This window comes from Haemaphysalis longicornis, unplaced genomic scaffold (genome assembly GCF_048455015.1).
Source record: "Haemaphysalis longicornis isolate Haplotype H1 unplaced genomic scaffold, Haemaphysalis longicornis Haplotype H1 scaffold_2, whole genome shotgun sequence".
Taxonomy (NCBI): Eukaryota; Metazoa; Arthropoda; class Arachnida; order Ixodida; family Ixodidae; genus Haemaphysalis; species Haemaphysalis longicornis.
Window position 1 is genome coordinate 264,863,163 of NW_027526295.1, and position 15,687 is coordinate 264,878,849.

General features: G+C 44.4%; 1 protein-coding gene across 3 annotated transcripts in view; it reads right to left on the minus strand.

The window, feature by feature from the left end:
- The window catches only part of LOC144170625 (uncharacterized), a 40,192-nt gene that overhangs the window by 8,817 nt on the left and 15,688 nt on the right, over positions 1–15,687 (minus strand). For 2 of the 3 annotated variants that reach the window (XM_077700537.1, XM_077700535.1), the window contains 5 exons: positions 15,251–15,393; positions 12,443–12,531; positions 7,316–7,386; positions 1,811–1,983; positions 633–706 (listed from right to left, as the gene is read on the minus strand). In XM_077700537.1, the coding sequence (XP_077556663.1) occupies positions 633–706; positions 1,811–1,983; positions 7,316–7,386; positions 12,443–12,531; positions 15,251–15,393 (550 nt within the window). The remainder of the gene's footprint in view (positions 1–632; positions 707–1,810; positions 1,984–7,315; positions 7,387–12,442; positions 12,532–15,250; positions 15,394–15,687) is intronic. The other variant, XM_077700536.1, reaches the window with a different exon arrangement.

Below are 15,687 nucleotides of genomic sequence, written 5' to 3' on the forward strand. Positions count from 1 at the left end.
AAAATTCATGTTAAAACTGGCATGAGTGTTATACCAATTAACCAATCTTTCGACAGGTGCGAAGCTATTGGTTGTCTTTGCGGTCCTTTCAATGTTCAGACATCGCCTCCTGTATTTTTACAATGCCAAACGCATCAGCCCAGACCGGCCAACTAAGCCCTCTCCTTCTACTCCGGCCACTCTCCCCCAATGTAGCCTTCCCAGCGCTTTAGTCACGTGGCCGGTTCATCCAGGAGCGACGCGTGGTGGAAAACGGCAACGTTGGCAAAACGTGCTCCGCCGCGGCTCTGAGCTTTCTAGCGCCGGCGCGAGCGCCATTTCTTTTTACAATCTCAAGCATCGGTTGCCTTGGCAACCAGGCACAAGCCGCTCTCGAAGTCAGTTACGGTTGCGTGATCCCGGTTCAGCTCGGGGCCCCACCTCGCGACATGTGGGCACTGCAGGCGTACCACTTACTCCCATTGGGAAGAGTGCAATGCATATGGCATTGTAAAAATACAGGAGGCGATGGTTCAGATGAGCCTCTGATAAACCCGGCACGATTGAACACAATACTAAATGAAGAATTTAAATCTACGCCAAGTGACCATGCCAAAGCCCTTAAACAAGGAGTCTCCTCTCAGCGCACTCACCATTTTCGTTTCAGGAGGGAAGTTTGCCACACACAACGTGACCGGTGATGATAACTTCGACGCAGGCGCAGGAGCTGAAAATGGGCGCCACAATGAAATCACGCCCTGGGAGCAGAACAGTCAAGAATGCGCATCTTCCAGCTCAGATTTGCCAGAAAATAAGGATCTAAAAGAAAAGCTGAGCCTAACTCTGCTGCCTCACAGGTGGCGTATTAAACAAGGACCCTACGTTGCTTTCTCTTTTTTGCCATACATAAAACACTGACTGCACCTTCTTTCACAGCTCAAAGCACCCTTGATGTGCACAGTTGCTGAAGGACAACAGAGCCAGGTGACGGTTTTATCAAGTTAAAAGAGAGTGGCATGTTTTCACACAGACACTGGGCACAAACACAGCGCCGATCAGTTATACATTTTCTGTTGTGCGATGCAATAATGCTGGCATGCCAGTGAGCTGGAAGCAATGAAATTGGGAATAAACAATCACCCATCAGGATGGTCAGTTTAAATAGGCGGAGTAGCAAGAAAGTCAAGCCGCAGTTTCACGACGGCCGCAACAATCGTTTTAGATGGAGGCGAGAAACGGAGGAGCACGCATGTTAAGGGATTGCCCACATTATTAAAGATACCAAGCTTGTTGGAATTGTAGCCCTCCACTATGGCAGGCCATGTAGCCCAGGTACAGCTTCAGAGTGCAAAGGCCAAAGTTTAAATAAGTAAATAAATAAACAATAATAATAATAAATAAAGTTTTGGGAGCGTCAAAAAGCATTTTCCTTAGAAGTCCGGATCTTCTCTTTGCTACCTTAATGCCGTTTTAGAAAAATGTATTACCAACTGGCCTACCAATACATAGTGCATGACAGCAAACACATTGCCAAAGTCCATGAACATCCTTTGAATGTTATCAGAATTGACCTTATTAAAGACAGACGAAGCTCAGTTAGTATGAACTACGGACAGGGAAAGCAAATGCGATTACAACAGTGATGTCCATTGTAAGGGCGAAAGGCAGTACTTCCGTGAATTTCCACTAGGCCGACAGAGCACCATGTGCGACCGCCCTGTCAGTTGTTGTTACAGCTACGAGGCTACAAGTTGCAGCTGTTGTGGGCTAGACCCACCAAACAATGTCACCTGTCGGATACAGATAAGGAGACTCGGATTCGGGCCCTTACCAGCAGCAGCGGTGGTGGGGGCAGCAGCCTTGGGCCCAGGGTGCGCGCCGTGGTCCCCGTCCCGGCTTGCTGGGAGACCCATGAACAGCTTGCAGCCCCGAAACATGAAGCCTTGCATCTCTTCGAAAGCCCGGTTGAAGCCCGCCTCCGTGGTGAGCGTCACAAAGGCATAGCTGCGAGCCAGAGTCGGGGGAGGAAGAGAATGCACCGTCACGACAAAACGCTGAGCCACTCCACCCTACCATCACACCACTATTTCAGTGAACTGCACTGCACAAAAGCCACGTCTTGTGCTGAAAGACCGAATTGGCTCCTTTTTCAGTGACGGCACTTGAGCTGCTTCAATGCCACTTCCAAAACCAGTTAGTCAGACAGCAGAAAGAAAAATAACCCAGCAACAACGTTCATTTTATCTCACTATCCAGTAGTCTTTTCTCCAACATGCTGGCTGAAAAAAGCAATTACGAAAGGCAGCAGCAAGTCACAAGCACATTTGTGATCCAGACCACCAGCAATATGTTAGCGTCTACCACAAACATGACAGAAACCCGTGTCATGCAGGCACCAGACGTCAGTGTTTGAAATTTCGCCCTTTCAAGCCACACAACTTTGTGAAAAGGCTTCCATCTCAAGTCAATGCAAAAATTTAGGCTGCATTGCTAATGGAGGCGCCAGATGTAAACGCTTGTGTGTACGAGATTTCGCCACACAATAAACATACCCAGGTAGTCTGAATTAATCCACAGCCCTCCAAAGTAGCTTCGGTGCATTGAACATCAGTTTGAATTGACAAATAGTCATAAATGTAGATTGTGTAACAAATAGTATGTTTATTTTTTCGTTGGCCCAAACAAGTCATGCATAGGGTTGTTCTTTTTGGGTAAAACCCGATTTTGCCCGATTTTTACGCCCGAAACACGTTTTAGGAGAATCGGGTTAAACCAGATTTCTCCCCGAATGGGCCTTTTAAAAGTAGCTATCTGCACAATCGTGCGCTGACGGTCTGCCGTCCTCAACCAGTACTTGCTGGAAGCAAACCACACAAACACAGCTTCCGAACTCATTGGGTATTGAAATGACTCTGCCGCTCGCTACCCAAGTCTGGCAAACGCTGCAGACACTGTTGTGTGGAAGCTCTGTTGTTGAGAGAACTTTCTCCCAGTTGAGATACGTTCAACGATCAGACAGGCCTCTAACGAAGACCGACATGTTGCGCATGCAGGTGATAGATAGTGTACGTAAACAAGGATGTGTAAAAAATCTGTGACCAGCTCTTTGTAAATGAAATGTTTGATTTATTAGAAGCTATCAGTTCTCTTTACTGTCATCATTACTGATTCATTTCCAAACAAACAACAAATTTTGAAGAGCATCTTCTAGAAAACCCTGATGTCCCCCCCATTACCAGCTTGAAACAAACACCAATTTAAGGGGGGGACACTGCTCTTAAAACAGCTTCCTTTAATTGTTAAGTAAACTCTGTGAAACTTGTCAGTCGTGCTGCTTCTTTACCACTTGTTTCAAATATTCCATTATTTTCTGAGTAAGTCAATTAGTTACCAAGATAATTAGAGATAATTAGTCATTTTTGGAGGCACAATAGACAAAACAGTGTTAGCCATAAAGCTGTAATATTTATATTTTCCAATACTGTGAACCTTGGTGAGTGCAATACAAGAATCGTTTCTTTAATTCACCGCTTGGAACTAATTTTACAGCTCATTAAACCTTGGTGGCACCAGTGGCAAGGAAGCATTTTGAACGCCCATTTCAAACACCGAAGTTTGATGAGCTGTAAAATTAGTTCCAAGCATTGCATGCCAAGCAGTGCATTAAAAAAAAAAAAAATCTCTTATTGCACCCACGAAGGTTCACACTATTGGAAAATATAAATGTTACAGTTTTATGGCTAACACTGTTTTGTCTACTGTTCCTCCAAAAATGACTAATTATCTCTAATTATCTTGGTAACTAATTGACTTACCGTATTTTCCGGTGTATAAGTCGCGTTTTTTTTTTAATTTTCGTTGGTGCGTCTTATCCACCGGTGCGATTTATGTATGGAATACATCCGGTTCGCGGCGGCCCCATGTGGCCAGCGCACGTTAAGCCCCACAGCTCTATGGTCTAAATGAATCCGAAGCCCACCGCTATGGTGTTTCTCATAGCCCATATGTCGCTTCGAGACGTTAAACCAAAGAATTTGATGCTTTTTCTAGTCAAAAACAATGATAATGGCCTCCAACAACCGCGCACCCCTTTCTGCCATGCGCAGTAACTACAGTTCAGAATAAATTCAAATTAATATCAAACTGGGTTGCAAAAATAAAATGCAGCTTATAAATTATTACAGAGAGTTATTCTGAACCAGGTAAACGTGCTGCTAATTTTTAAAATGACAGCTTGCTGGTAAGTTTCAATTTTCAGGCCGCTTCCAGTCGCGTCACTTCCGCCCGCCATGACACCTTTATTGCGCTGATTTACGAGTTTTACGACAGCATGCAAGAGACGCGCGACGTTAGGAGGGGTGGCCAAATGGGTCTCAGACTCTTGGGACTCCATTTTTACAAAAACAGTTGCAGCCGGGTTCATAAAGGCCGGAATGATCCATTCCGTGAGTGGTGACGATGTCGGCGAAGAAGACATCAGTGAGTCGGGGGACGACAGCGATGTGCCGGTGGAACTCCAACTTTAATTTGCTGAATGTTTGTCGGCGAGTCGGAGGAGGAAGACTTAGATGGTTTTGCCTAAACGCCGTCTGTAAGTACATGCCATCTGTGTGTATCAATAAACCATTTTTGAGAAGTTGTCCTGTCTAGACTTTGGATGGTATATTCACATGTCTAGCCCACCTTACCGGGAGATGCGTTGATATGCGGCGGCCGCCGCAACCATGTACTTTCGCCGCTCTTTCTAACGATCTGATTCACTATGAGTTTACCCAATTAACAAGTGCGTCTTGTACACCGGTGCGACTTATATACGTTTTTTTCGGAAAAAGTGTCATTTTGAGGGGGGTGCGACTTATACAAAGGTGCGACTTATAGACCGGAAAATACGGTACTCAAAAAACAATGGAATATTTGAAATCGGCCGGAAAAAAGCAGGAAGACTAACAAGTTTCACAGAGTTTACTTAACAATTAAAAGAAATTGAAAAGAGTGTTAAGAGTTAAGAAGCTCGTGATGCCTTCTAAAATAAATTGAATGTATTGCTTAGTACATCTGTACATTTAACACGAAAAAACCCGAATTTCAGAATGGTTTTACAAAAAAAAAAAAAAAAAAGCCCGATTTCTCCCCGATTATCAGCTTTAAACAGAAAGCACCTGATTTTTACCCCCCGATTAAAAAAAATGTAAAACCCAAAAACAAACAATTCTAGTCATGTAGTGCCTCTACCCCTATTTGGCACAAGCAGTACAAGTACACTTGGTGTAGCACAATAAAACTGGACACAGTTGGCGCAGACTTATGATGCAGCAGCACAAAGATCACAGTACGACAAGGAAGGGACAGGACAAGCACAATGGGGGTCTCCAAATATGTACAACGCAATTTTCGTTATCGCCCCAGCAATAATGTTGCACAGCATAACCATTTCAGATGATGCATTGGTTTTGGTGTAGATCACTCATAACGTAAGTCGCGGGAGCCACAAAAATCTGCACTAGAAGCGGTACTGCACTATAAACAAAACGGACGCAAATCCAACCCCCATCGCAAGCTACCTTTCAATCAATCCTTGTTTATCATCATTCAAACAAACACTACTTAAAACCGAGGCACAGTCTTTCTTTAGTTTTTTTTTTTTCCCAAACCAGACGCCGCTGCACCACCTTACAAACCTGCACCATCTCACAAACCACCTGCGACTTTAACTTACTTTGTGTTTGTGTTTTGAGGGAGCATGTCTGCCCTGCTTAGGCCGGGAGACAAAGTGATAAGAACGCAAGCTGGATCGTTTTCTCTGGGTCTTGTGTTTATTCGTGATATGCTAATCATTATCAGCACAAGGTGCAGATAGCATAAATCTCCTGATGCAGGGATTGCCATCTCCAGATGTTCCAAAACGGAAAGGGCAGTTGCTCCTCTGCACGAGGTTCTAACAGAACCAACTTACGGCGCATGCCATGAGGCTGGCTATTTTCAGAGGTGCTCCAAGAGCGAGGGTTTTGGTAGTGATCATGCGAGTGCGAATACATGCAAACTAAAAGGGCGCCCATTTTTTTTTCTTTTCTGTGTCTCAGATGAGAGAAGGGACAGGCACTGCCTGGGATGGTTGATTCCATATTTTTTTGCGACCCTTAAACGATGCCCCAGCTGCGCTAGTCAGTCAGCAGACCCACCAAGAACAAAAAACGCACTATAGACGGTATTGTGCTTCGGACAACTGCGTTTTAGATGGTATGCCTATGCATTTAGTTCTGTGAAAGGCAAACCGGTGGTCAGAAAAACCTGCGTTATATCTGGTCCCACACTATAAGCGGTGTTACGTTATAAACGGTCTACTCCGTACTACAATAAAACCTCGTTAATTCGGACCTTGAAGGAAGTGAAAAAAATGTCAGAAGTATCTATAAGTCAAATTATTGAATAAGTAACAAAAACACACATTTTCAATTATTTTATTCTATACCTTTCCTTTGACAAGAAGTCCACGATGCTTTTTCTTTCTTTCTCTTTTTTTTTCGTTCTTGCGAGCAGCTGAGCTGGAAAGGACTAGTTTTCGGGCATGCGATAACTCTTTAGTGAAAGCGTATTGCCTGGAACATCGCAGCAAAACTCCTCTAGAATACAACGCCCCGAGCATAGCCCATCGCACGGGTCTTCGTCGGACGCCTCATCTGCCACACCGAGGGCAGCGCTGATGATGTCGTCATCAATAAACTGGCCGGCAACAACAGTGCCATCATTACTTGCAACGGAGTCGGCAAGCTGCACTTTGGAGGAAAACGGAGGCTAACAAATGCCACATCGTCTTGCTTCTCTTCTGGCACTGCGGACTCCGGGCTGGGCTGCATTCGGGGCTCTCAGAAGCCTCAGGCCGCACTTGCCTCCACTCCAAACTAACCGGTGCACGCGCAATTGTGCGCCGAATTAGCGAATGTTTGTTGCCACAAGGCTATGCACACTTTTGAAGGGAGGGTGCGGGAATGATGAATTATCCGAATTTCTGAATTAACGGGGGCTGAATCAACAATATTCTACTGTATTGCTGATGTGGTATTTGTCCAGCTAGCCACCCAAGCTCTTGGACACAAACTGCAAAAGAATTAAAGATGGGTAAACCCTAGAGCTTGACATAGAGCTCAGAAATGAAAAACAAGATGCCACAATGCCTTTGCAACCCCTGAACAAAACATCCAGAAATGGCTACTTCGAGGAACACCAAACAAAATTAGCATTTGCTCGCAATAAAACACTTCCAATGCTCTCTGAGCATTTGCTCCTAATAAAGCATGTCTACAAAGAGTACACAAGAATACCTTAAAGTAAAACTTACGGAGTTCCCTTTGTAGAGATGAGGAAGGTTTCACGCACACCGTATTTTCCGAAAAGCTGAAGGACATCGTCCTGAAAACAAAGTTCCAAGGTAAACCAAGTGACCACGGCATGCATGCAACTTAGACAAACCAACACAAAAACTGACGATGCTGCTAAAGCAATGACCTCTCCAAAGCACCACCGGCGTCACACTGCCAGTGAGATATGTTGATGAATATAAGTCAGATGCGGCCTTTTTTGGCAGCCTAGACAAAAATGGTTGTGCAAAATTTGTCCACAGCATCTACTTTATGTACATGCAATATTGTGTGACCTACACCACTCATTATGCCTGGTTTGAACCGCCATAAGCCGACTATGAGCCCGTGTTACATTAGAACTGCTACGGGCGTGTTAGTGTGCTAATTCGCTCAAGACACTGTGTTTCAAATATGGCGCCAAAACCGCCAAACCTGCAAAAAAAATACAGAATCCATTCATCGCATCTACTTAAGGGGGGACGCGGCTCTCAACTTCGGAAAAATGACCAAAACATCGTTTTTTTGAAACCCGCATATTCGGCTTCTATGTTTCCTATTCTATGCGTCTGCAAAGTTTTTAGGCTGAAAAGCGTCGCAAAGTGGCATAAAAAAATACTTTTGTCAGGCGTGGTGACAAACTATCAGCGCAAAAGGGCGAAAAAACGGCAATTTTCGGAGCGCTCTATCTCCGCAACGGTGCCACCGGGCGCGGCCATTTCGATATGGTTAGACCGGCCAAGCGATCGTCTTTCCGGTTCCGCTCGTCTCTTTTATCTTCGTTCATTCACAAACGCACAAACAGCAGAAAAGAAACGACGCACAAACGAAGCTGGAAATAGATGCTGAAGCACTATTGGTCCTCCGGTCGGGGCGCAGAACGACGACCCTCCTGATTGGATGTCACGGGCGCAACGCAAGATGGCGGCCGCCTGAGCTGCGTAGCGAGCGGTTCGAGTTCATTTTCGCCGCTTCGCTCGGCCGAGTTTCTGTTCAATCTATGGTATTCAACACGGACGTTAATGCCAGAGATAACGAGCCAGATTACGGGAAGTTGTGTGGCTCGAAAGGAGGAGGTCATCGAACGCTTCGTGGTGCGCGTGACTCTACCGTCGCCAGACCCCGGAGGGTGATGCGGTGTGCGCGCTTGCGATAGCGGTTCGTGAAGTGAACTTTTAGTCTTGTTTGCGATGTTTACACGCTTAGTTATTGCTGTGTTTTGACTGTGGGCTCGCTAGCCTTGGGAAAGAAACGGTCGACGCGTCAAACGCTGCGGCGCGCGCGGCATAGCCGACGCGCATTGGAGCAGCACATGACTAGGCAACCGGTTACGATTGAACGCCAGTAGTTGTAATTAAAGCCTGCGACGTTAGATTTAATCTTAAAAGCGACCTGACCAGGCATATCAGGTATAATTGAAGTTAAATATGTCGCGGTAAGCGTGCGCTGCGATGCGCGCGAGCCATATCGCCTTTATTGCGCAACGTTTCCCGTGCACTTGTAATTTTCATGCAAACAGGTTTGAGTTAGTAATATAGGAATAAAAATATGTTCTCTGCATTAAAAATGTACGTTACTGTCGCAGCATTTAACAGTGATTTTTTAGGGAAATTATTGATACCATTGCTTAGGGCATACTGGCTTTGCTTCTAGAAATATTGGATGCCTTGAATGTCAAAAGTAGTAAAAAAATATGCTCTTGCATTGAAGTTGGGAGTTGTGCAGAATACTCTACCAAGCTTCAAAGTAGCTCATTTTCATCCTTGTGGTATGCAAACTTTTGGCAATGAACACCTGCACGTATGAGTACTAAGTTGCGTGCCAGGCAAGATGATAAAACATTAAAAAAAGCCAAAAATGTTCAAATTTAGGTAAAAAAAATGCTCAACTTGTTGCCATGGTGACAACACTGCAAAAGGAGGCTGTTCAGTGCGATACAGCCAACCAGCTAACCTACTTTGCATTGAAAGCCCATTGAAACCCATCTCCCCCTTCGTTTAGTCTGCAAAGTGGGGTATGTACTCTTCACGGAGGAGCTGAAAATGATGTTTTCTGGAAAGAAAAAGGCTATAAAAGGCACTCCAATTTCAAGGCAAGGCATTCCAGAAGTCCCATGTTCAAAAGGACATGAAAGGCTTCAGCCGTGACGACTTTTGATAAGTGAAATTTATGTTGCAACTTCGGAAGCCGTTTTCTCAAAACAGTTTTTTTTGCCACCTCCGTCGCTTGTACCAGGGATTTTTTTGTGACCGCTGGGTCTATTTTGATTTCGTTTCTTGCATTACATTCCTTGATGAACTGTTCAGGTCGTGACACTCTTGCTTTTCCAGATTTGTTTTTTGTGATTTTTTTATTCAAATAATCGTTCGCAGTCAACATGCCTATTGCACATTAACCTTAAAACTAAAAATTAAAACTAAAAAACATTGTGTTGTAAAAAAAAAATTCTAAAACTGTCACGACCTCGTCCATTCATTTGGGAATGCAAAGCACTTCGAACAAGTTTTCTATCGTGTTTTATAAGCCGCTCAAGCTCGGTACAAGCGGAACAGAAAGAAAATTTAATACATAAAAAAGTTTTCAAAATATTAGTTTGAAATTTTTATGGTGTTATTACGGAAGCATTTCCAGTTGCTGTGCTAATTTTCATCAAAATCCACAAAGAAATAAAAAAGTTGATTTTGAAAGCCACGTCCCCCCTTAAAGGGACATTTGAAGTGAATTTGTCAAGCTCCCGGTTTTGCTTGCACTACATAGACTGGCTCAAATAAACACACTTTTCATCGTTTATCCGGTTCATATGTCTGTAATTATTTTATAAAACGCGAAAGAAGAAAAACTACCATGCACGGTCTGCGGCGGCCGCACCAACTAAAGGCTGTGACGACGGGAGGAGATGAACCTTGATTGGACGATGCCCAAGGTTAGCATTCAAACAAGTTTCGGTTTCGGTTCTGTAAAACAACATGGTTGACATCCGACGACATCGTCGGATGGGCATTCTCGATATCTCAGTAATCGTCGTACCGCGCTTCTGCCATGTTGTCGGATGTAAAATGCCTAAGATAAGCCTCCCACGATGGCTTGGAATCGTAGCAATCACTAGCTGATGCCTACGCAGTGGATGCACGCCCTCCGTGTCCCCGCAGACGGTCAAATGCCATGTGCTTTTCCCGCATATTCGGAGATTGCCTTACTCATGCCTGTATCGTAAAAAGCGTGTTTGCACCAGGCCAAGGGTCGTTGATTCTGGCCTGTGCCCACTGCCCGCAAGCAGTCGGTGCTTATGGCAACAGCACGCCAACGAGAACTCGCTAGCACGTCAGTGTCAGCCTGCGCGCATTCTGTGAACAGTTCGTGGAGCAGTGAGCGTTACGGCCCAAAAATGGTGAACTCAGTATAGAAAACATAGGCCGAAAACGAAAAGAATGTACCCTTGAGGATTCGAACTTGTGACTTGCAAAACAACATACCTAGCGCTGCAGACCACTCGGCCACGGGTCAGCGCTGGCAGCGTTGGAAATATAAGGTATATAATGTATAATCAGTTTACACTTTTATTTAGTTTTAGCATTTCAAGCAGCTTAGGTGACTATTTGTTGTTTTGCGCTCGTGCAGTAAGCATCCCCCAAATTTTCACAATATCTCACATGTCTAGCAATTGCATTTCTTAGACGGAAAAGCGTTCGCAGATGTGTGGTCGTGCTGCTGACAGCTGTGCTTGTTCTCCCAGTGCAAAAAAGTGCTTCGTGCTCCCTAGTTTTACACTGTACGGTAAAAGTATCAGTTGATTTTATTTCCTTAGTACCTACATTGACTTCGCTGACTCTTCTCCTGCCTTCAAGTGGCCTTAGATTTTCCCACTAGCGTACCAGTCAACAAAGCGTCGCATGTGCCCTTGTGCAGCGCTTGTGTGGAGCGAGCTTGACTTGGAGCTAAATACAGTGTACAAACTAACAAAGTAAAGAAAGGCACATTCTTCCATTCACAAACATCGTGGCTTCGTTTTAACTGAGCGAACGAATTGCGACGACCCGTCGGCAGCCGGCGAATTAAACGCTGGGCCGACTGACTCTGCCGGAAGGTCGGCGAGCCATGCAGTAGCTCGAGTCGAGCCAAGTCATCCCCTCCTGAAGTCACACGAAAACACCACAGAAAATGGGCGAGGGTGCAGAGAGGAGGACAGCATTTTCGAATTGATTTTTATACTAAATAAATTCGTGTAAATGCGCTCAGAGTGGTCGAAACATGGTTTGGGGACTCCGGACTACAATTTGCGCTAGTAATCCCGCAATGTTTACAAATCACTTCAGTGGCCCTTAAGGCCTCAACTGAACTAGCTCATTCCACTTATTGCCTTACGAAAACTTCTGAGGTCCTTCAAAACTCATTCAAACAAAACATTATCACAAAAAAAAAAAATTGTCCAACTCCCGGGTGCGAATGCAATCCGCTCGCAAACACTAGTGCATGTTGTTTCTCCCTTTATACTGCAATGCGATTACAAAGTGGTGAACAGGCACTTTTTAGTAGGACCCTTACCCTATATAAAAACTTCACACAGAGAACACCCTTTCAGGCATACTTCTTACGCTACCACCTAGGACGACCACGTATGTACCGCAGCTATTCCCCACGCATCGCAAAGTTCTGTCTTATTACACAATGCAGGTGCCAAAAACATAACTTTAAGAAATTCGCAAAGCTTAGACCCAAGTCCTGTAGCCCGCACAGCCACCTCTTCCAAGGCACTTCAAGTTCAGCTGCCAAGCGAAAATTGGTGCGCCATTGTGTAATTGCATATTGACGCCACTGCAGCCACACAGACCAACTCCAGACATTATAGATAAACAGAGGAAGAACCACAGGAAGACGGTAAAAAGTAACTAATGATAAAACAGCCGAGTTCCAACTTTAAGGACAAGGAACTATTTTTCAAGTTCAGATACAGAAGCTGAGCTCTTGCACTAGCAGACACTTTCAGCCAGCTGTCAATGCAGCCTGAATGTAAGATTACAACACCTACTTAGAAAAGAAAAAAGTTTTGTAAACATAATGTCACTCGGAGTACTGATCTAAGAGCACAGTGACATAGAACACTTCCATACCTTTGTGACCTGCTTTGGGAGGTTTGCCACAAAAAGCTTGTTCTCGTTGCTGAAGGGGTCCCGGCCAGTAGATGGAACTGTAGAAGCTACTGGAAAGATCAAAAAAGCCATGCTGTGTGACCACTCAATGTGTACAGGTAGGACTTTCTGAAAGTCAATCGAAGCTTGTTCAACAGAACTACAAGTAAATGAGACCAATCTGCCACTGATTTCCCTGAGCAAAGAAAGATACCAGAGACAGCAAATAGCACAGCATCTGCAAACTGAAAATGCAGGAAATACAAAATTTAGAACTCTTATGCATTTTTTAAATTTATAGGTCTGGTGTTGGTAAAATTTGCAAGGAGAAACGGATGTTAAGCGTAATGCCGATCAAAATAACCAGCTTCACATTGCAGTCAATAGAAGAACATGAATTCAATACTGTCCCCCTGCTAATTATTCTGTCACTGAGCCTAACCGAGTCTTAAAGCATAACGAATTCAGCCCATCTTGAGAGACATAAGCACATTCAAATGTCTCTGCAGGCTACTTGGGCTACCTACCCAAAGGTTTTTCTACAAAGCCACAAGCTACATAAGAATGCCTTAATTAAGCACAATTTCAATAGGTAAGACCCTTGACAATGTGCGCTTACCTTACAAAATTTCTGTAAGAAAATGTTTAATGAGTCTATCGTACCTTCCATAACATAACAGTTACTGACATTTCATTGTGCCTTGAGGTATATTTAAAGGGGCTATGCAGACAAAATACAAGTTTGTTTTGTTCAGAAGATTTGGTGTTTTGTAGTGGCCCCAGCGTATGTCCGGCAGCAAACGATGCTTTATTCACTAAGAAATTGTACAATTTAAGCCAAAATTTTGATTCTCCTGCTCAGTCGCGTGTTTCGTGATGTCTGCGATGACATATCCAGAGCAGGTGTTCAAACAAACGTTAGTACGCTGTTTAGCCTGCAGCGAACTGCAAAACGCCTTGTTTACCATCAGTCCTCCTAGATGGCACCACCATACTGTTCAGGACCACTGTGCGCACTTGCTTTGTTTCTGATTGTATTTGCAAATAGCTTGTTTTTTTTGTTTTTTTTTAAATGGTTGGTAGTAGTCGTTTCGTGAAACACTTGGTATGCTTGACAAACAGGGTCACGTAAGACGACGTCGCTTACACCAATCGGCCAGTGTTGTGTGAGACAACTCCAAAGCACCACACTGTTAAGCAGCTATAACAAGTATAGTGCGCGCAGTACTAACAGCAGTACGCACTGGTGCTTCAATGTTTACGTGTACTTTCATAACTTCCATTGTTTACCCCGCCATCCTTGCTGCTATAAAATGAATATGTATTACATTTAGGTGAAAAATCACTCGTTCTGCAAGCTTATAAGCGCTGCCTAACCTGCATTTGCTTTTGCCGGCCTCAGCCAATCGCACATCTGGCCATAACACGTCATAGGTTCTAGCGTGGGAAATGAGCTGGTGGGGCGCACATGGCCATTCTCTTTTTTCCTAATTATATATAGCCTATCTAAGTGAAGTTTGGGTTAAAAGTGGTGTCAGTGTTATTCTAATAACGAGGCGATCTTTCAAATCAACCAAACTTGCATTTTGTCTGCCTGGCCCCCTGAACTCTTCCACTCCGGCGCCATAGGTAATCGGAAGCCGGCTTCCGATGATTTCGAATCTCCCGCAAAATCTGGCAACTTCATTGGCAACTTCTCTTTCAGTTTTGGTTTCGTTTGTTTATGTGTCACATGTGGTGGCAGTGTAGCAAGAGAAATTTGAACCGAAGGTAGAGGGGATTAGGAGGAAAATGGCGTCGGGTTCGCGCCGCGCTCCGCACAGTCGGATTGCTGTTGGAAGCACTTCGGCAGCTCCTGCTGTCGATTTTTCTGATTCCAGCAGCAGTGATGGGTGAAGCAACGAGACTCGGTAAAATTGCCGATTTGTGTTTTTCGTATACTTTTCTTGAGGGCTTTTTTCTGATTACTTGACAAATAAACTGTAAGTAATCGTACCTTTAACAAAACTGCTGCTTTGTGTTTGGAAGAGAAATTTATTAGCTACAATTTCATGCATAGCAAGGCTAAGTGCGTCCAGTAGCTCAAGAGAAAAAAAACATTTTGTGGGAGCACTCAAAATCGGCCGTTTTTCTGCCGTAACGAAAGAGTTAATTTAAGCATGCTCTTCTTTCAAAAAGAGGAGCACATACTGTCACATGTATAAGCACAAGGATGCCTCAGCTAAGAAAGCTTGGGAATCTCAAAACTAAAAAAAAAAAAAAAAAAAAAGATGAAAAAGAAGGAAAAAAAAGAAAAAAAGAAAGAGAGAAAGAATTGTCACTGTCCTTCTCTGTTGAATATAATGAAGCTGTCACAGCAAGTAAAGTATGCTGAGAACTGAAAATTGTACATATTGAAGACTGCCATGCCGGTCCTGCTTTGAGGGCCCATTTGCATCCTCTCAGTCCACGTTTAAGCCCCAATAGGTAGTGAGGAGGCCATTGCTTAATGGCATACAATATTTCCCACAATTCCCACTGCACTTATGCGAGTCTCCCTCACCAGGCAGATGGGCATTGGGTGGTTGTTATGATTTGAGCCAACCAGCAGCCATAACAAATGCTCACACATTTCAAAATTTCTCCCAAAAACAAAAGAAAGGATGTAGGGGTGGGAGTGCTTCAATGTCTCCAGCAGGCAACCCTCTTCCACAACACCGTGCTTCACTATTTCAGAATCCTAAGCGCAGGCACAGAACTCAAAGGGGAGTGATAACTAGACAAGTGAATCTCAACTTTGCAGACACATACCGGCCTTAGGTAGCTTGCCTTTTGGCTTGGGGCCATCTGCCTTGCGGACCGCCAGGTTTGTCTGTGTTCCCACAGAGTTCCCGTCAAGGTCTCGAATGGCACTCTCAACACTTGCGGCACTCTCCAACCCGACAAAGGCCACACTGCGCACAGGAGGGAGGCAGGGAAATGCACAGGGGACCGCAACCTCAACATGGTGGTAGCACACTACTTTAGGCGGCACTTTTTATGTGGGGTAACTGAGAAGGCTCATGAAATATTAGGCCTTGAGGCTAGAAGTTAACATGTGGGCTTGCTGCTAGGCCTGCGCGCATAGCGATTTTTGCTTTCGAAGCAAAATCAAAGCAACTAATAATTTTGCTCAGAAAGGTTCGAATTGAAGAGAATATTTTGAGACAGCCAACACAAAGACTGAAATTTACAATTTTTAGATGTGC